This window comes from Balaenoptera physalus (genome assembly GCF_965194825.1).
Source record: "Balaenoptera physalus genome assembly, chromosome: 11".
In the NCBI taxonomy this organism is placed as follows: domain Eukaryota; kingdom Metazoa; phylum Chordata; class Mammalia; order Artiodactyla; family Balaenopteridae; genus Balaenoptera; species Balaenoptera physalus.
The window spans coordinates 21,085,437-21,106,949 of NC_138896.1; the positions used below are offsets into that span (position 1 = coordinate 21,085,437).

At 42.5% G+C, this 21,513-nt stretch overlaps 3 protein-coding genes and 3 pseudogenes across 7 annotated transcripts in view; 2 read left to right on the forward strand and 4 right to left on the reverse strand.

Moving 5' to 3' along the window:
- Nucleotides 1-338: 338 nt before the first annotated feature.
- LOC309637850 (histone H3.1) lies at nucleotides 339-2,115 on the reverse strand. Its single transcript, XM_082413084.1, has one exon. It carries the CDS (start codon nucleotides 1,158-1,160, stop codon nucleotides 750-752), a length of 411 nt encoding a protein of 136 aa, XP_082269210.1. The 5' UTR covers nucleotides 1,161-2,115; the 3' UTR covers nucleotides 339-749.
- Nucleotides 2,116-2,133: 18 nt separating this feature from the next.
- On the reverse strand, nucleotides 2,134-5,906 carry LOC309637856 (histone H2A type 1-B pseudogene; annotated as a pseudogene). 2 transcript variants are annotated; one of them, XR_014268533.1, is made up of 2 exons: nucleotides 5,620-5,906; nucleotides 2,134-3,444 (listed from the first exon to the last, which is right to left on the reverse strand). The product of XR_014268533.1 is annotated as a histone H2A type 1-B pseudogene (transcript). The 2 variants fall into 2 exon arrangements; XR_014268534.1 differs by having other exon boundaries at nucleotides 2,134-3,963.
- Nucleotides 5,907-6,967: 1,061 nt separating this feature from the next.
- LOC309637859 (histone H2B type 1-B pseudogene) lies at nucleotides 6,968-7,709 on the reverse strand (annotated as a pseudogene). Its single transcript has one exon. The product of its transcript is annotated as a histone H2B type 1-B pseudogene (transcript).
- A 206-nt stretch (nucleotides 7,710-7,915) lies between these two features.
- On the forward strand, nucleotides 7,916-8,459 carry LOC309638158 (histone H2A type 1-D pseudogene; annotated as a pseudogene). Its single transcript has 2 exons — nucleotides 7,916-7,922; nucleotides 8,016-8,459. The product of its transcript is annotated as a histone H2A type 1-D pseudogene (transcript).
- A 46-nt stretch (nucleotides 8,460-8,505) lies between these two features.
- LOC309637849 (histone H3.1) lies at nucleotides 8,506-13,935 on the forward strand. Its single transcript, XM_082413083.1, has one exon. It carries the CDS (start codon nucleotides 9,317-9,319, stop codon nucleotides 9,725-9,727), a length of 411 nt encoding a protein of 136 aa, XP_082269209.1. The 5' UTR covers nucleotides 8,506-9,316; the 3' UTR covers nucleotides 9,728-13,935.
- Nucleotides 13,813-21,513, reverse strand: part of LOC309638159 (uncharacterized protein) — a 31,940-nt gene continuing 24,239 nt past the window's right edge. Inside the window, exon 4 of the mRNA XM_082413767.1 lies at nucleotides 13,813-15,721. Coding sequence (XP_082269893.1) covers nucleotides 14,906-15,721 — 816 coding nt within the window. The 3' untranslated portion in view covers nucleotides 13,813-14,905. The remainder of the gene's footprint in view (nucleotides 15,722-21,513) is intronic.

Here is a 21,513-nt window from a genome sequence, read left to right on the forward strand (position 1 = left end):
AACAACACAACACACATTACTCTTCTGTGTATTTTGTGGGTTTTGTTGTAGGTGGGAGTTGGGCAAATCATTTTAGCAAGGTGAATCAATTCTCATCTCAGAGCTGGGCATAGACTACTAGGAATAAGGTATGGAAAAAACTGAAGCAAAGCCTTCAGAATTGGTGGCTGTCATGTTTTTTAGCATTCTGTATTGTTTTATAGTTTGTAAAATATAGTGTAAAAGTTATACAATTAAAAGGTTATTTTTCTTCTCACATTTGGTCACTATCCCATGTGTCACTTTTCACCCAGTACTGAATCCCCAAACCGAAAAAAGGTAAAAGCAAGATCACTGGGTCAAATGGCTAAAATCCTATATTTGAGTAATAACTACAGCAAAGAAATGTGAAAAAATTGTACAGCATAGCATACCATGGTACATAGCCCTAGAAGAGACAAAAGCAATGTGAGATAAAGCAATGAAATCAACTGGACTATTTACAAGCAGGGTCATAAATAAGGTTTGATAAACTATGCCTGGATGGCTACCTGTTAAGAAAGTATGGTTAGACCAACGCTTCACACAACTCCAGAAATGTTTGGCTGTGGGGGAAGGGGGTGGGACGGGAAGAATTCTACCCTAACTCACCCTAGTTGAGGGAAGAATTTTACTTCCTTACGGTACAGCTCTTCAAAATGAAGCTGTAGGTGGCTCTGAAAAGAGCCTTTGGGTTTAAGATTGACACTTTAAATAACGGAAAAACAAGTTTATGCCCTCTCCCCGCGAATGCGGCGCGCAAGCTGGATGTCCTTGGGCATGATGGTGACGCGCTTGGCGTGGATAGCACACAGGTTGGTGTCCTCGAAGAGCCCCACCAGGTAGGCCTCGCACGCCTCCTGCAGCGCCATCACGGCCGAGCTCTGGAACCGCAGATCGGTCTTGAAGTCCTGCGCGATCTCGCGCACCAGCCGCTGGAACGGAAGCTTGCGGATCAGCAGCTCCGTGGACTTCTGGTAGCGGCGGATCTCGCGCAGGGCCACCGTGCCGGGCCGGTAGCGATGCGGCTTCTTCACGCCGCCCGTGGCCGGTGCGCTCTTCCGGGCCGCCTTGGTGGCCAGCTGTTTGCGCGGGGCCTTGCCGCCAGTAGACTTGCGAGCGGTCTGCTTAGTACGAGCCATGACAAAGCCTCACAATGAATGTTCTCCCAAATGCCAGTGGAAAGCACTCAGCCGCCCGTCTTTTATACAGCCAGGCCACCACCTATTGGACCCAAGAACATTCAAAAGTACCCGCGCCCTCCTCGGATTGGTCCATTTCTGTGCCTGGCCCGGAAGAATTAAGAGCTGCTTTCGGGTTGGTGAATGAATCCTAAACCCTGCCCTTTAACTATAGCGACTCCGACGCCCTGACGTCATTTTATTTACGCTTTCGCTTCCAAAACGTACAGCAAAGTTACACAAAGGAACGCGGGCACCGCCAACGGATTGATTTTTTGTGTATTTTTTTTTGTTTTTTTAAAGTACAATCACCAAAGATATTTTGGAAGTGCTTAGAAAAATTAGATGGGCTGCATCTAAAATGATACTCAGATTTTCTTGAGTCTGGCACAAACACTGTGGACAGTCAGGAAGATGTTTCTGACACGAGCGCGAAGTACCAAGGATCTGTAATTTACTCAGTCCCTTCAGGAAATGTGTAATGTTTTTATAAAGTTGAATAGATGCAGAGGTTTGGGGTGTTCCTTTAAGTCAACAAAAAATGTTGAAGGTTAACTTTGAATACAGCGCTTCTCACTATACTGAAAGTGAGTATACTTTCCTCACTCTCCAGTGCGAAAAACTTTCCAAAAGTCACCGCTGGAACGAAGAGGAAAGTAGTTTGACTATAAACTGCTTCACCTATACTTAATCTGGTCAATTTAAACTCGTGTGGCTTTCCTCACAGCTGGTGTTTTCGCACATATTCTTATTGATTTCCCTCAGGACACTCACTTATTAGCCGTGATTTTTCGCCTGATGTCACAACCCTCGTATGGGCAGAACTGAAAAGCATGACAGCTCTTTAAAAGAAAAGGGTGGGTGGCTCTGAGAAGAGCCTTTGTAAGTTGACTTTTTTCTTTTTCTTGGATAACGGAAAACAAAAATGCCGTGCAAAAGTAATAAACACTTTATTTGCCCTTGGCCTTGTGGTGGCTCTCAGTCTTCTTGGGGAGCAGTACCGCCTGGATGTTGGGCAGGACGCCGCCCTGAGCGATGGTCACGCGCCCCAGCAACTTGTTAAGCTCCTCGTCGTTGCGGATGGCCAACTGCAGGTGGCGCGGAATGATGCGCGTCTTCTTGTTGTCGCGGGCCGCGTTGCCTGCCAGCTCCAGGATTTCGGCCGTCAGGTACTCCAGCACCGCCGCCAGGTACACCGGCGCCCCGGCGCCGACACGCTCGGAGTAGTTACCCTTGCGGAGCAGGCGGTGCACTCGGCCTACGGGGAACTGGAGCCCAGCTCGCGAGGAGCGGGTCTTAGCCTTAGAACGAACCTTGCCGCCCTGTTTACCACGACCAGACATAGCTACTACCCCTCAACTTAAAAGCCTTCAAAATAAAAAGCAAACAATAAATAAAGCTGCGGCGAGAGCACAATATTTATACTAACCAGAGGTAGGCTTGTGCTAGTTTCCCATTGGCTACTATTTAAGAACCAATGGGAAATCAGAACCTGCATCCTTCATTTGCATACAAGGCTCCCGTCTAGTGTGAGTTTTCCGTTTGCTCCAATCTCATACAGTCTGGTGGGCTTTTAATACTGTTAATAATGGAGTCTATTTGGTTTTTTCAAAGCACTGTTCTTAAATGCAGTCAGAAGCAGGAGTGATTATTCTTACTGTTCTGACTTTTTGCTATTGAAATTGTGACTCATGATTTTTGGAAAGGAATAAACGCAGAACAATTTCGAAACATAATATTTAAGAGGGAGGTACTTCTATTCCCAGTGTTACTTTAACTTACCTAACTCTTTAACTCGTTTGACAGGAAAGAGGGAGAAGAGGAAACAATTAATTTTTTGTCCTGGCCCAAGTGTTAAACTATCTGAACAATGAAAACTGAAGGCAAGAACTGGATGATCCAGTAAGTCTTCCGTTTCATTCATAGCTTACCTGTGAGGCCTTCCAGGATCACCGGGGAGGTATGTAGAGTGAGTACTGTCCTTATTTTAGAGATTGTGAAACTGAGAGACCCAGTTTGTTTGCCTTGGCCAAGGTTAATGGGACCAAGGACAACAAAATCCTGGCTGAAAAACTTTGTCGTCGTTCCCCAGTGCCACCTCTCAACCTTCCTACCCTCCCTCTTTTCTCACTTGGCTACCACACACAGGATTCTAATTACTTTAGAAAACTCCTCCATCATTCTCCATATCGTACTGCACTTCTTGCAGTTAGAGTGCTGAAAATTTTGCAGTACATGAGGACTCCTAAGAAATGAGAGAGAACAAACACCCCACAGCACATAAATACTCAAAGTGAGATTACAGTATATTACTATAAAACACTATATTAATATTACTACAGAGTTTTTGGTCTTAAGCTCTCATGTTGAGGAACATAAAATGAAGAGAAATTACCGAGGGAGATCTTGCCGTTTTTTCTTTTAATGGTCCATGAAATAGAAATAGATGGGGCCCAGATGGAGGCGGATTACTATTGCAGGAATTTTTGAGGACTCCAGCCTAAAAGTCTACTAACAGGATGGTAAAAGGAACAAGAGCCTGGGTGTGAGAAAATTACTTCTAAACCAACTCGGTCAGAGAACTATATTTTGATCCAGGCAACCAAGCAGGAGAGTAAAGATGCTCATTTCCTGTTTCTTTTTTTACCTTCTCTCAAGTCTTTTGACTCCTATGACGTTTTCTCTTAACAATATTCACTTCCTTATTATTTATTATCTTCACCATGGACAACAGCAATATACATCAACACTGGCTCAGCCGTGTCTGAAATGTTTCAAAAACCGTGATGGAGATGTAAAAAGGTATCTCAGGTGCTGCCTTGAAGACTTCATAGTCTCTTTTGAAAAGGGCAGGGGGTGGGGAGGTGGGGGGTTGTATACCTGAAGTTTAAATAGTACAGCATTTTTTGCATCCAAAACTGAAGGTTTTGAGCAATAAATATTATAAGAGCACATGGAGAAGAGTAATCACTGTGAATCAGAAGGGTCAAGAGAACTCGAAAGAGATGTACATTTAGCATTTATTCAACATAAATAAGTAGTGCCAGAGTGTTCCAGGTGATGACATGGTGTGACCTTGGGGTCGCTGGGGAGGAAAAAATTTTCCTCTACCCTTCTAGGTTCTTCTGGCTGGTCTAAGAATTAAATTGACATGAGACAAATTAACAGGAAAAAGTTAAATTTCATTTCATTTGGGGGTCGGACACAATAAGAAAAATGAGACCCAAGGACAAGTTAGGCAGTTGAGGCTTGTTATGACATCTGAGAGAAGAGGTTATGGGCTTGGGACTTCAAAGGGTAGGAAGGCAATTCACAGGAATATGAAAAAAAGAAAATGTTTTGTGAACAAATGTTTGCTGGGCCAAACAGAAACAATGGCACCCAGAAAAAAATTTTAATGAACAGTCTTTGCTAGGTTCCCCCCTGTCTGCACACCTCGTTCAAATTATACTGTAGTTATCTAGGGTGAGAGCTGCCTTCCTGGAACAGGTTCTCTATCTAAAGTTCTTTTAGGCATTTAGGGGGAAGGTCAAAGCTTCTTCTTGCATCTTTTGGGCCTTGATTGCTTTCAGCTCTAAATTCTCTGCATGACAAAGTGGCACATCTTGGGAAGGCCTGCCCTGAAACCCATCACTGCCATATCAGTTTAATTATTAGACCAACCGAAGAAAATTGTTCCCCCTCCTACAGAGGCCACATGGGGATCCTGAACTTCCAACCCCTCCCCAGCAATAATGAGGCACCTCTTCCCTGTCAATGTCAAACAGGCTGAGCAAGAAACTTGGATGCCACTCCCACCTGACAATGAGGCAGTGCCCCTCCTTCTACCCCAGGCGGGAAGGGGGCTGGGAAGGGGGGAAGGTCTCCTAAACCTTAAATTTAAATAAGATGTAGAGTCTCATAACAATACCCAAGATGCCCAGGATAAGTTTATTTTACAAAAAGATCACTGTCATACCAAAGCCTCCATTTGAGTGAATAAAGATAATCAACATATATTAAGACCAAGAGACACATATGTTAGAATTCTCCAACTAGGATTCTAAACCAGCCATCATAAAAACACTTAAATGTGCAAAGTTGGTGCCTCATCAGAATCAGCTGGGGAGATGTATGAATTTTATTTCTGGCTTCTCACCACTCCCCACATAGTTTTGGAGTCTAGCCCTGAGTCCAGGAATCTGATTTTTAATTTCCTTTTTGCTTGTTAAAGATCAGCCAGGTATCAGTATAGATGTCAAAAGGGCCTAGCTTTGAGTTTAGGGGACCCAGGTTTTGGTTTGGGCTTCTTATTTAAGGGTATAGTTTTAGGTAAAATATCAACTATTAGAAAGAAGGGGGAGAGAGGAGAGAAGAAAGATAGAAGCAAGCAAGTAGGCAAATATTATGAAAGGCAAGATGGGGAAAAAATAATTCTTACCTCAGGAGATCATTTTGAAGAGGCTGAGATATTATTTCCCAGATCTCACCCCTCCAGGGAGTGATTCTTAAACTGCAGCTTGAGTTCAATAATTTTTTTTTTACGGGGGTAGGGGGGGGAAGTTATAATCTAAAAAACAAAAATTTTAACTTCTAAGACAAGCTTCTCTTTCACAACTATGTTTTGTGTACGCTGAGATAAGAAATGCTTCTCATATAGCAGTCACCTGATTTGTGTGGGAGCTGGGAAAAGATCATTTAAATTTAAATTTTCTTTTAAAAGTGGTCCTTTTTTTTTTTTTTTTTAAAGTGGTCCTTTTTGAGAAATTCTACTTCAAGTTTTATTTCTTCATCCAGACACACTGTTGTATGTCACCTACATACGATGCTCATAAACCAAAGAGACTTTTCCCCACCTTTTTAATAGGCAGTCAACTGCTGCCCCTTTTCCCGGCTCTTCTTCCCCTCCCCCAGCCCGAGGCCTAGACCAGCCCCAACTGACTCCTTTTCCTCAACCAAGGCCCTCCCTATCGGGATTATTTTTGGAGTCGCGGGTTCTTTGAAAAGGGTTTCCAAGAAAAATCACATTTTCGTCTCCAACTGGGGCCCTCCCGCTCTGCGACGAGGTGACACCAGATGGGGAGGGCGGGAAATTCAAATCCTTTGTCCCTCCTAGAGCTGGAGTGCCACCCTTTCAAGCTCTTCTAGTGGCATGCCTGAACGGTAAATGACCCAAGAAACGGGAGCCCAGATTTCAGGAATGAAAGAAAAATTGCAACGGCTTTAGATTGGCTGTTGCCATCAGTAAACAATTCTAATGCGAAATTAGAAAATCTCATTTCAACCGTGTGAAGAGAGCTTGAGGTAATACCCTATAGAAGTCCCCACATCTTATTAAAGGAACAACAGGCAATTTTGCTTACTTGTTTCTACAATCCCAGGGGAGTTCGGGCTCCCGGAGAAAATGCCACTTACCTGCCCTTTGTTCCGTCGGGACTCCTCCCCTCCCCTCTCCTCCCCTCTCCTCCCTCACATCCGCCCCCCTCACACCCCCCCCACCTCCACCCCGCTCCCCCACACCTCCCCTCGCCCCCCTCCCCCCGTTCCCCCCGTTCCCCCACCCCTCCCCCTAGCTCCCCATCCCTCTCCCTCATCCCCCGCCCCCGCCCCCGCCCCCGCCCCTGCCCCTGCCCCTGCCCCTGCCCCTGAAAAGACAGCCTGGATAATCATCTCCTCAGGGTCTCTACTCTCTGAAATCCCCTAACCGCTTCCTTACCAAGGAGGGACATTCCCATCACCATTAGAAATTTCAGGAGGCTTTATAGAAAGGAGTGAACACTTCCAACAGCTTGATAAGCATCTGGATATTTAATCCCTGGGGAAAACGTGAGTTTTTTTGAGTAATGTGACACAGTAATTCATGTCTTTTAAAGCCGATAAACCTTCCAAGTCGCTTGGGGCTCATGGCTCCAAAATTGCTTCAACTATCAACACCACCGGAAAAAAACCCTGAAAATAAATATAACCAGTGGAGAACTGCATTCATCATCAAAATATCAGAAGTTTGAGCTCTTCTTCGAAAAAGTGGGTGGCTCTGAAAAGAGCCTTTGGATTAAGAAGTGCCTATACAAGCACTTACTTGGAGCTGGTGTACTTGGTAACGGCTTTGGTGCCCTCGGAAACAGCATGCTTGGCCAGCTCCCCAGGGAGCAGTAGGCGCACAGCCGTCTGGATCTCCCTAGATGTGATCGTGGAGCGCTTGTTGTAATGCGCCAAACGCGACGCCTCACCCGCGATGCGCTCGAAGATATCGTTGACGAACGAGTTCATGATTCCCATAGCCTTTGATGAGATGCCGGTGTCCGGGTGGACCTGCTTCAAAACTTTGTATACGTAAATGGAATAGCTCTCTTTACGACTACGCTTCCGTTTCTTCCCGTCTTTCTTCTGCGCCTTAGTGATGGTCTTCTTAGAACCCTTTTTAGGGGCCGGAGCAGATTTCGATGGCTCTGGCATAGTTTTTCCGAAGAGCTGCAGTAAACGTTAAACCTCTTTCTCCACAACTAAAACTAGTAGTGTGAAGAGTTCAAAACCCATTTATTTATAGTTGTTCAATGCAAATGAGCAATCAAGAGTTCTCACTTTTGATTGGATAACAGTAGTACTGGTTCACTAAGGGCGGGAGGGGTAGTTTATGCAAATAAAGGATACACTATTTGTTTTTCTATTGGATAGAAAAACAGCATACTTTTGACCAATCGGATAGCTTACTGGGGCATCCCTGTACTATCCGTAAAATGATTTGTTCATATGTCATCCAGCGTTTTCTCCTTTTGCTCACAATGTTTGTTGTTAAATTGTATAAGGTAATTACGTTTGGACGTGGTGAATAAGTAGGCAAGATTAGGGCTAAAGCTAAAACTCGATCTTCCCCAGTTGGTTTGCAGTTCCCAGTAGGCCGCGTACACTGGATGCTCCGTAAGGGCAACTACTCCAAACGGGTCGGTGTCGGGGCCCCCGTGTACCTGACGGCCGAGATTTTGGAGCTGGCGGGCAGCCCGACCCGCGACAACAAGACGCGGGTCGTTCCGCCCCACCTGCAGCTGGCCATCTATAATGAGGAGGAGTTCAACAAGCTGCTCGGTAAAGTCACCATCGCTCAGGGCGGCGTTCTGCCCAACATTCAGGCTGTGCTGCTGCCCAAGAAGACTGAGAGCCACCGCAAGACCAAGGGCAAGTAAGGCCTAGACAAAATACGAAATTCTTTTTTATAAACTGTCTAGAAGTTCTTTTCAGAGCCATCTACGTTTTCATTAAAAAAGCTGGTAGCCAGGTTATCTATCTCTGTTTTGTAAAAGACAAAGTGACGTCAAAACACTGACTTCCAGGGAAATTGGACTTCCCACAAGCATTATTTTAGTGCATACCGGGTGAAACTTCTGTAGTCAACAAAAGCGTTTCTAAAGAGAAGGCGGAGCATCGCTCGGGCTTGAGAATAACAAAAAGCAAAGAAATTTTCCTTTTGCCAGTAATAACCCTGTTCGGGCTCTCAAGGTTGTAAATTTAAGCAAAATATATTTTTTTATGACGAAAGTTTGGTTGCGGTCCAGTGTGTATCTGTCATCAAATCGGTCTTTACATGTGATTTTTTGAATCATCCACCCAGTGACACTGCCATGTAGTTTCACAAAAGAAAAACTCGGGGTTAGGGGAGCTGTGATGACCAGAGAAAGTGGCAGTCCTGGCGGTTCGAGATTTATTTAAACCTAACCCAGCTGTCTGGGGGAGAAAAAACAATTGTACTCATTTTAATTTAGTGTGTGGACCAGCAGTATTGACAACCCGCGAGCGTGTCAAGAATTGAGACTATCAGGGGAACCCATCAACTGAATCGGAAGTTAACATGGTCCTTAAATGTCTCGTTATGCACGCTGTAGTTGGCGGCAGGATGAAATAGAACGTATGAAAATTCCTTCAGATCCCAGAGGCAAAAAAAAGCACCGGGAATGGGTGGTAAAGTAATTCATCCAATCAGATTCTCTAGTAATTAATTCTCCTTCCCGGTCACCTTTCAGCCAATGGTTTTATCGCGCGGTACTTTTGAAAAACTACAAGACCAATCAGAATGCTTCTAACTATATTTAAAGACAACTGCCTAAGCCTCCATCAGACTGTGGGTGTGTGGTCAATCACTTGTCATGGCTCGCACTAAGCAGACCGCTCGCAAGTCCACCGGCGGCAAGGCCCCGCGCAAACAGCTGGCCACCAAGGCGGCCCGGAAGAGCGCACCGGCCACGGGCGGCGTGAAGAAGCCGCATCGCTACCGGCCCGGCACGGTGGCGCTGCGCGAGATCCGCCGCTACCAGAAGTCCACGGAGCTGCTGATCCGCAAACTGCCGTTCCAGCGGCTGGTGCGCGAGATCGCGCAGGACTTCAAGACCGACCTGCGGTTCCAGAGCTCGGCCGTGATGGCGCTGCAGGAGGCGTGCGAGGCCTACCTGGTGGGGCTCTTCGAGGACACCAACCTGTGTGCTATCCACGCCAAGCGCGTCACCATCATGCCTAAGGACATCCAGCTTGCGCGCCGCATCCGCGGGGAGAGGGCATAAAGTTATCTCCCTAATTGAAAAAAGGCTCTTTTAAGAGCCACCCACAATTTTACTTAAAGGCGGTTGTGACATGATTGCTGAGGCATTAGAAATCACTAATGGTGGAAAGCGTATAGTAAAAATTCAAGTAAGAGAATTTAGTATTCGTAAAAACCAAAGTAAGCCTTTATTCGGGTTAGAGTTATTCAGGGAATTATCTCTGATAATTAAAATACTGTCTTAAGGTCAATTGGTCTACCTAAAATGGAATTGTAGCTCAGGCAATAGGAACTGACCTCAGTACTCACCAGCAGAGATCCACTAAATTTATGTAATCTTAAGATTTGCCTATGCATCTTAAAATCAAGGGGGTTTGAGATATTGAAGGGTACCAACTGTAGAGCTTTTTTTACCCATGCCCCCTTTTAATACAAAGAACATTTATTTAAATGTTAATTTTTTAAAAACATTTCCACATATTGATGTACAATGTAACTGATGAAGCAGATGGTTTTCTGAGGCTTAAGGCTTACACAACGCGGTGACTTAAAACTACAAACAAAATTACAAAGTAGATACTGAATATTTATAATGAGATCATAAATTAACAAATTACAATTTTACAAAAAGACAAAACCATAGCTATCACAAGATTCAGAAAAATAGCACATTTTATTAAGTTGAATACACACTGTAATGCTTTATTTTCCTATATTTTTGACAGCATACTCTGATTCCCTCTTTAAAGGAAAATTGTTTAGTAATATTTTCTATAGAGTGTAGACAGTGGGAAGAGAATTCAGTATTCCCTCTACGGTGGTTGATCACAATTTGTTTTATTCCCTTGATAACTTAGAAGAATTTCAGCTTCAAAGCACTGTAGGTGGTGTCAAGTTTTTAGGATTGTTTTCAAATTTGGAAAATCCTCTGTCAAGCTTCTTTCATATGTGAATTGTAAAATTTGGAAGAATTCTTCACAGACTAGCTTCTGGCTCTATACATTTCAAATCTCAATTCTCCCCTATGCCCTCACTCCCAGTGCTAGGTACATGGATATATGACATCTAGTCCCATATTTCCTTGCCATTAATCCAGGTGAGTTTATCAGTGGGCAGTAGGAGTATTCCTTGAAGCCATTCTTAGATCAGACTGGCTAGCAACAACAGAACTATCAATATATATGAGCACATCTGCACATCACTTTATATATGTCATTAACCCCAAACAATATAGATGCAAGTAAATTTTCTCAAGTCCCAAATATTCTCATCAACATCCCAACATAATCAGACAAAAGGTGAATTGTAACAGAAGAGAAGATTGAATGGAAATAAATGGTTTTTACCAGCTGTGATTAAAATCTGTCAACACTGCAATTAAAAAAAAAAAGTATTTTTTAAATGAGGGCAAGTGAACGTACTATACTCCCAGGGGCCCCTCCCAGGACCTTGGAAGTACAGGGTCTGACACTTGAGTTTCATTATCTTCAGGGTAAATCTGCTTCTCAGCACTTGCTATGCTTTTCCAAATGACACATGGCCTTCCTTGCCCTCCTACCACTCTGTTATACCACACATCAGCAGAGTGCCCTGTTGAGAAACACTAGTCTCAGATGACTCAGGACTCTGAGATAGAGTCAGCATAATTATAGGATCAGGTCAGCAAAATTATTTCCTTGGAAACATCTAGATTCTACTCCAGAGCAAGTATCCTCTTGTGTGTTCCTTTCAGCATTTACTATAGATCTATATTGTTCAAGACGGTAGCCACTAGCCATATGTGGCTATTGAGCACTTGAAACACGGCTAGTCCAAATTGAGATGAGCTTAAGTGTAAAAATACATACCAAATTTCAAAGAGTTAGTATGAAAAATAGAATTTAAAATCTCCTTAATATATTTACGTTAGATGACTTGTTGAAATATTTTTATTTTAGTGGGTAAAAATATTATTAAAATAGATTTTACTTGTTTTACTTTTCTAAAATGTGGCTACTAGAAAATTTTTGATTACTTATGTGGCTCATTATATTTGTGAGGAACAGCACTCATACATGGAGGATAATTATACTGGCTCACTGATCAGATATTAACTCATTATGTCCTTAATGTGACCAAGCCTCAGTAATAATGGCACCTACCTCAAGGTGCTGTGACAAGAATGTGTTTGAAAATAAATGAAGAGTGTTCAGCAATAGTGCTTGGCACCCTTGTAAATTAGTGCTCAAGAAATGCTAGCTTCCCTGGTGGCGCAGTGGTTGAGAATCTGCCTGCTCATGCAGGGAACACAGGTTCGGGCCCTGGTCTGGGAAGATCCCACGTGCCACGGAGCAGCTAGGCCCGTGAGCCACAACTACTGAGCCTGCGCGTCTGGAGCCTGTGCTCCGCAACAAGAGAGGCCGCGATAGTGAGAGGCCCGCGCACCGCGATGAAGAGTGACCCCCGCTTGCCACAACTAGAGAAAGCCCTCGCACAGAAACGAAGACCCAACACAGACAAAAATAAAAAAATAAATAAATAAAATTTAAAAAGTTAAGTACATTGGAAATCGGAAGTAATGTTAAAAAAAAAAAAAAAAAAAAGAAATGCTAGCTGTCAACAGTATTGCTGTTACCACTGTGCCCTATATCCCTGTTCCCTTCTGAAATTCTCTAATGATGTAATCACATCTTGTACTGGACCTGTTCCTCTCTGGCATGGATTTCAACCACAAAGTTACCTTTTACATCTCCCTCAGGCTTAGAAGAAATGATATCTAGAGCACTGCCTAGGGGAAGTAATGGGATATTTAATTTTTCGGCCATGAGAGCACTGTGTATGTACAGAAAAAAATTTTTTTTACAATAATGCATTACAAGGAGCCTTTAATTTTTGTGTACACTTCCAAAGTACAAGAACATTTCATGAATTTTCATCATTATCAGTCAGCAGTTTAGTTTATGCAGTATTCACTGCCATTTTTGGCTAATCAGCCATGTTTGGCCAATTATTTGAGTATATTATTGCTGTTGTCAATATTATTTTATAATAATAAGTGAATACTGAAAATATTAATAATGTAAAAATAAAATATAGGTTTTATAAACTAAACAAAATCGTGACAAAGACCTTTTCGTTAAAATAGCCAATTTTTAGAATTGAATGAATGTCTTATTAGACCCAAGCCAGTAAACTATGTGAACAGTTGTGAGGGAATGGAACAAAAAGAACACGGACAAAATTGAGGAAACATTGTTGAAGACTATCTAAAGACTAGGTAAAATTAGAGATTTTCAACAATAACTTAGCTCTCTGTGAATCAACTCTTCCTGCAGCCTTACTAAAGAATGGTTATATTTGTTTTTGAGGAATATGTTTTACTTGAAAGTAAAGGACATGTTTCAACTATGCAAATACGTTTGCAGGAAACATTCAATGACAGGATCAACTGTATATAAACCCAATAAATTTACACCCCAAAGGGCATTCACAAGAGGTTTGAAGAAAAATTAGAGAATCAACTCTCTTTGCTTAGGTTGATTCCTTCCCTGCCTCTTAGAGCTGATGTGAAATCAAGCAAATGGGTGGACTTGAAATTATTTGAAGGAGAAAGGGAAAATAGAAGTACATAGTGCTATTACTATAAGCCCTATCTGTGATTATATTTGGAGTGTCTTTATTAGGTTTCCTGGTTGTTGCAACTTGACCCAACCTGAACTAAGTGGAGAGGCCCCGGTGGCAGAAGTTCAGGCGGCTCAAAGAACCAGGAACTCAGGAGGTGTCAGGAACCCAGATCTTGCAGCACTCTGTACATCTCTCATCTCTGCTTTTCTACGCACTTTGGCTCCATTCTACTCTTTTTATCCAGTAGATCTCTTGGTTTCTCCTACACAGTGACTAAGACGAGGAATGAACTCCATTGCTACTACCACTAATGCAGGAAATAACTCAATTCACAGATTCGTCCTTGTGGCAATGGTTGAAGAACTGAGCTGCAGGTCTGCAGAAGCCCCTGACCCGGGAAATTGTCTTGAGAAATTCTCTGCCCACCAGAATAGAAATAGGACGCTGGACTTTCTCTATCCAGGAGAAACGCCATGCATATGAAAGAATCCACATATAATACTGTTAATGAAAACTAAAGCCCTTTATTAGAGACATCACCTCCCCCCCCCAATACACACACTATTTCCAAAACTTTACCAATATATTTTTTCTCCTTCGCGTAGAAAATTTTGGATTGCACAAAAATGCGTTTAAAGCATCTTCGATTTTTAGATGTTAAAGTCCTCCTAAAATGAGGATCCTTGACTGGCCGGCCAGGACAAAATGGCCGACTAAAAGTTGTTTTTCATGCGCTCAAATCCATCACACATTTGTTTTTAAGTTACACGATGCGAGGAACAGAAAGATCCCTGGTCCAGCCTTGCCCTGGGTGGAAGAGTCATTGCCACCGCTGTAGCAGTTTTTCAAATGTTCCTTTGCTGCCACAGCCCACAGGAATTAACAAAAGAATGCGAGGCCAGAGTGCCTGCACCCACACTCCTCCCCGGATCGGATGATACCAACGCCCCCGAGAGCCAGCAACTTGACTTTCGAAACATGGAAAATGTCCGAAATACCAGATACATTTCTGTATCAAGCGAATAGTGCTAACCCAACGAAAGGAAAACAAACATTGGAGACTAAGGGTGGAGGCCGGCCACCATCCAATTAAATACAGGGTGAAAATCACGGGCTGGAGAAGTGAGCCAACCCGCGAGCAGGGCGGGACTTTTGAATGAGTTCTTAGCCCAATCGGAATATCCCGTTAAGACTAAGAAACTGGCTGGATTTCTTTGTGGTCTATTTGCTGCTCACAGGAGTGGAGTGGGGCAGGCGGATAGCCGAAGTACGCAAGCCTCAGTACAGCGCTTGTAATTGCTGACCAGGAGACTAACCAAAAGCACCGCAGAGCAAGGAACAACCCACAGGGATGGGTCTACGCCCTGCAACCTCACCGCAGTCACCCTTCCAAGCCCTCGCTGTCCATCTTAGTGTAGTGTGAGCAGCCTTCTGCAACGACTCCTGCGCAACCTTGACCTAGATTAAAAGGCTAAAGGTGATAGGTATATACAGAAACAGCAAGTATGGAAAGAGTATACAGGTCTTTTTTTTTTTTGAGATCAGTGGTGGCTCTGAAAAGAGCCTTTTTGGGTTTTAGAAGCAGACGATTAACAGCCTACTTCTTTTTGGGTGCAGTTTTCTTGGGCTTGGCAGCCTTAGGCTTGGTGGCCTTGGGCTTCACTGCCTTAGCTGAGCTCTTGGCGACCTTCTTGGGTTTAGCAGCTTTAGCTTTCCTTGGACTCTTGGCAACTTTCTTGGTCACAGTAGCTGCAGCTGGCTTCTTGGCCTTCTTCGGGGTCTTCTTGGCGGTTTTTTTCGGAGTGGCCGCACCTGTGGCTTTCTTGGGCTTCTTAGCTGCCCCAGCAGCCTTCTTGGGCTTGGTCACACCCGCCTTCTTAGCCTTGGGCTTGGCTTCCCCAGTGGCCACCTTCCGGTTGAGCTTAAAGGAGCCGGAAGCACCGGTGCCCTTGGTCTGCACCAGAGTGCCCTTACTCACCAGGCTCCTAAGACCCAGCTTGATGCGGCTATTATTCTTCTCCACATCGTAGCCCGCGGCCGCCAGCGCCTTCTTGAGTGCAGCCAAAGACACACCGCTCCGCTCTTTGGAAGCGGCGACAGCCTTTGTGATGAGCTCGGACACCGGTGGCCCAGACGCCTTCCGGCGCGCCCCGGCCGGCTTCTTGGACGCCTTTTTCTTAACCGGGGTCTTCTCCGCAGGAGGCGCGGCAGCGGGAGCGGCAGGAGCGGTCTCCGACATGCTGAATGGTGAAGATCTAGGATTCGGGTACAAGTGGCAAAACGCCGATGGAACTACGCTCGGCCCGGGCCGCCGTATATATAGAGCGCAGGCGCGCGCTGATTGGTGCTCCGGTCGCCCGCCTGGCTGGCAGGCTCTGAGCCGCAGCGGTGCGCCCAAGTTGTGTTTGTTCCACTTCACAAAAGGGGGAAAATATTAAAATACCAAGCACCAAATCACCCGAGTTTGGTCGGGAAAGGATCCGAGAAGCCTCAGCCTTCGTGCTCTCCATTTATTTTTTCCGCAACCACAAAGACTACTCGTCCAGTCATCCCCAACTCCCCCAACTCCTAGGGAAGTCCTGGGCAGTCGGAGACCACTTTCTGTTTTTCTTCTAAATTACCTGTTCGCTCCTTTGCCCCTGAAAGTTCTTTTTCTCAGGGGTGGTTGGGCACATGCTTCCCTTCTTTTGGAGCCAAAAACGAAATGGTTTCCACCTAAATTTTCACCATAATTCTGTTTCTTCGCAAGGGAAGTAACACAGGTCCTCTGTGAATTCTGCGTACAGACCCACAGGAACTGTGGACTGGGACCAGTCCAAAGCAGTTAGGGCGGGATGGGAGGGGGTTCGTAAGCCTTGGGGGGGGGGGGTCCTGGATGATGGGGGGTTAGAGACTTAAATCTTTGATTTGAAGACATTGAAACTCTATCAAATCCCTCTTTTCATAGATGGGGGCGGGGCACTCTTCTCACTTCTCCAAAGGGGAGAAATTGGGTTGTTTTTTAAAAGCTCTCAGGTTTCCCTCTGGGTTGTGCAAGACAGGGGGTCTGGCCCTCAAGAATAGGGATAATAAGGGAAGAAAGGAGACCCCCTAAGCCTGCAAATAACCCCCAAATAGACTTGGCAGCTAGGGACGTGTAGATGATCTGTTTTCAGAGAAAACAAGCATTTATTTATTTATTTTTGCATGCTGCAATAAAGATGAATTTCAGCACATGAAAATTCTAGGTTACTTCCAGTAACAATATCTAACACATGTCGTGGTACAGGACACTCTCTAGCTGGGAACCCAAAGATACAGATGGAAATAAAGCAACTGACTTCAACAAGATACACTTTTGACTTTTAAGATGAACTATAGATTTGAAACAGAAATCATGAAATGGCTAAATTTTAACAGAAATAGAGGAAAAGTACTAGAACAAATAAATTATTTTGCCACTTTTTGCTGATAAGCTCACCTCTTATCCCCTCTAAAGCCGGCCATATGTATTCTATTCTAAAGCTCCCTTTACTACTACTACATCTAGATGAAAATATGTACTAAAGATGTCAGTCTTAGATGTGATAGTCAAAAGGGGTTATACAAATTAAGTTCAGTGATGAATGAAAAATGAGGTACCTTCTTTTAGACTAAGGATAACCCCATGGTTTCACTGAATAACATTCATTCAACATTTGGAAACTATGTCTACTACTGGTCATGTCCTCTGGGAATTAACAGCCTAATAAGATTAGTGATGGATGAATTAGCAACCACAGAAAATCGCTTTAGACCTGCCATCCATCAGTGTGACTTTGGGCATAGGAATTGTAAGAAATCATTGACAGTGTATGAACAACTAAAGCACCTTCATCATACTAATATGTTTTGGTAAAAAAAAAAAAAAAAAGAACATGCCATTTTGTTCTGATTCTATGTGCAATGAGCCCCCTCTTCATCTGAAACTCAGCTAAGTGTGCATAACCACCAGGAAAAGAGCTGTGTGGAGTCTTGATTACCAGGTCACTGAACCTCCCTTCACTATAAATTGGTGTCCCTTTTTACAAATCAGCAGCATGTAAATTTGATTACTGTAATTCAGTTTTCTGATATGACCACTCAGTTTAAATCAATCAAATCACATCTCTCTATATGCAAATCTGAAGTCCAGAACCAGCCACCAGCCACTCAAATTCTTGCTCTCAACCTCCTGGCTACATAGTAGAGGCCGGAAGGCAGAAAAACAAGTAGCCCTTCTCTAGATCCCTGTAACTTGTGTTGAGAAAAGTCAAAAACAAAGCAAAGATATTTCTTCATGTCTTTTCAAGCTGTAGTAGAGAATTCTCCACAAGTCCACTTGTGGTTCATCTAATGCTCTAAGGCCATGCTATACAGTAAAATAGAATGTGAGTCATACACGTAATTTTAAGCTTTCTAGTAGTCACAATGAAAAAATAAGAAGAAATAGGTGAATCTAATTTTAATAATATATTTTACTTAACTCTGTATATCCAAACTACTATCACTTCAACATGTAATCGATATTTAAAAAAATAAGACAGTTTCTATTCTTTTTTTCATATGGTAAGTCTTCAAAGTCTGGTGTGTATTTTACATTTGTAAAATTTCAGACTAGCCACATTACAAGTGCTCAATGACCACACGTGACTAATAGCTGTCATACTGAACAGCACGCTGTCCACTATGACTTAATATTTCCTTTTCGACTGGGCTCAGAGTACGCAAAATTATACGTTTACTTGTAGAAGATTGATACATTAATAAAGGTTTTGTTCAGTAGAGATGCAAGTGAATTCTTTCTGGTAGAAAAGATAACCCTAAAAGTTATGATTGTATTGCCTGATAGGACATCAAACAATTTTGTATCTGATTTTTCAGCCTCCCAGCATTCTTTCTTGCTCTGACTGAATACATATTTCATTCCCCTGTATCCTGCTTTGACCTAACTTTGTCATTCTGCTTGCTCCGTCATTAATACTGAAATCATTCTCTGACCCATGCACAAGCTCACTATACACAGTACTTGTATGAGAGTCATGTTTTGAAAATTATACTTTGACACTTGGTTATTCAGTTTGTCCTACAAACTCTGAATCAGAATCTCTAGAAACCCTTCTAAAAAATTGGAAGATACAAGATTTTTTGACCATGAGCTATAAAGCCACCTTAGATCTTGTAGATGTCCCATGAAGTCTCAGGCTTTGAAATAAGATTGAATAAACCTGTGAGCAACAAAAGACCTACTAAAATTAGCTCCAGGGAAAATTCAGATTAAGGGTGTGGTCCGCCCACTCAAAATTGATGGTCTCAAGATAGCCAGCAATAAACTGAGGACAAAGTTAAATGTTGCCATGCAATAAATTGTGTATTCTTGTATTTACACACATCCTAAATATTATGGGTTGGCTAATTTTGTTTCATGTTCTTCGGGTCAGGAAAGCTGGTGGACAAAGTTAAAGATGCAGAGCAGAATGTCAAGCCTAAATGGAGCTGGAGAGAGAGAGAGAGAGAGAGAGAGAGACTCAAACAGCAAGACACACTCAAAGGAGAGTGAGAGGAGTTGTTGGGACAGGTGTATGGATCAGGGGCTGACAACTGATTTTTCTTTCACTTCCTCCTTCTACCATGCCAGAAGAGTGTTCTGTCTGTTCGTTATAAGCCCCAACTGGAAGTTATTAAAACCTGTTTTTTCCTGACTCGCCAAGGAAACTTTCGGTTGAGACTAAAGTTTCTGTATCTTATTCCCTGACACACTCTCAAAATACACTGCGGAAACCAACACAGAATATAGTAGTAAAGCACATAGTGGGAGCTCAGTTAATACATAGAGAGTATTACAAAAGGAACAGTACATTGCAAAACATTTGGAACTGCTATTAGAAGCACATAAGTGACACAAGAAACTAGGGCATTAATAGCCACCTTATTTTTCAAGCTTGTTTTCAAATGATTTTAAGTGGTTTCAAAAATGAAACCTACCTTCAAAAGAAAAGGATTTGTCAATAGCAAGAAGATATACATTTTTACACTTTCTCAGTTTAGGCCGCTAATGAAGGCAATTATAAAGCATAAGATGAAAACATATATTAGGCAATAGCCTTAATCAGAATAAATATATGGCTTTACACGATGACTATTTTGGAGGAAACAGGGGCATACAAATTTTGGTAGATTTGTTAGGACATGTTATTGCTTTTTACTTCCTAGCTCATCACTATGCCATGCATAAGCTTTTCACATATGCTTACTGAGCACTTGTTAAGCAAAGGACACCAGGAGGTAACAAAAGCAAAGATAAGCCAAGGAAAGTGTCTCCTCTTAAGGAATTATACGTTTTGAGACTGACACAGACAAGTATAATTATCATACAGTGTGATAAATCTGATAAGAAAGACACAAACCACTGAGAGAACAAAAGTATGAAAACCAAAAATGTTCATGTGCTGCTTAAACATTTGCCTTCAAGTACTTACCAATCCAATTGGGAAATTAAGACATCAGAGAACAGGCTAGAAGAGTGGTTCTCAAAATTCAGATTTCAGGACCCCTTCACATTTCTAAAAATTAGTAGCCCCCCGGTAAGTTTTGTTAATGTAAGTTACATATATATGTAGATATTTACTACTTTAGAAATTAAAACTGAGTATTAAATTTAATAATCACATGTATATGATGTTTACTACCTATAAAATTAATTATATCTATTCATAATTATATATAACAAACAGCATATAATATATTCATTTACATTATATACTATAGATTTGTACATAAAATGTATAGCACATAATACTATATATACTATATAGAGATTTATATGTAAAATATATAGTAGTATAAATATATAATATTAAATACATACTACTATATATTACATATAAATCTCTACATAGTATGTATATTTTATATATACTATATATGCTATATATAGACTTGGATATGAAATCTATAATATGTAATACTATATATATAATATTATGTATTATAAAGGTAAATGATAGAAGGTCAACTCAGGAAAGTTCCTCATTCCCTAGCCCATTCAAAATCCTGGCAGCCCCAGGCTAATCTGAGACTTGTAAGGCTGCCTGAAGGTTGGGAACACAGCTGAGTTGTTAGTGCAAAAGAGCGGAAGGCAAGACAGCAGCTTTGGAGCCAGCACACTCATTTCCTCCTCTGTAACACTCCCCACTGCTCCCTCGCCCCAGGAATATAGTGAAGATTGAATTAGATAATGTGCGTACAGTTCCTGGGATTGGACGGAGCACACAGTAGCCTCTTATTTGAGGTTTATTTCCACTACATCCTTGTACCATGGGAGTCTCCTGTCTTGGGGTGACCCTGAGATAGTTGATACTCTCCTTCATTTGGAGGAGTGGGTAAGAGTAGAGCAAGCCCAACAAGCTGGTTCTCTCTTTCCAATTATGTATGCTTCCCCTGGCAGCTTCTGAAAGGTCACCAGACCTAGGAACTAACCCAAGAAAGACCTCAAGAAGAGATTCTAATAAGAAGACAAGAAGCTTGCCCATTAGAGATGGGAGATGTGTGTGTGTATGTGTACTGGGGAGTGAGAGGAGAGAACATAATCAAGGACGAACACTGTCACTCAGAATCTACCCCCTGCATTGCTGTTCTTGGAGCTCACTCCTTGACCAAAACTCAAAAGGAAAAGATTATGATGACATTCACATAGTCACCTCCTCCCTGCATTCTGCATCCTAAGTGTGTGCATACTTCCAACAGCAGACAGGCATAGCTGTCAGGGAGAACCGTGTGTTGTCAATACAGAAGAGGGACCAAGGTATCCCATCACCCTGCATTTTTTACTACTGAACTCACCTAAACCTTCTTAAGTTAAACAAAATTTCTGGCTGGGACCAAATCCTTACAATGTTAGCTTACCTAAGAATTTGTAGCTATGCTTCAGTTAATACATAGATTTCTTACACTTTTCATGGTTAATGATAGTAACACTTATATTTTCCTCTTAATTTTATAAAATAGTCCAGGAAAAATACAGATGTGGCATAGTATATTTATCAAAAGGACTGGCTCAGAAGCTGGAATGCCTGAGTTCAAACTCAACTTTGCCATTAGATAATTTTATTACCTTCTCTATGCCTCAGTTTTCTCATCTATAAAGTGGCAATAGTTGTACTTGTTTTATAGGTTGCTATGAGAATTAATGAGTTAATGTTTATACAG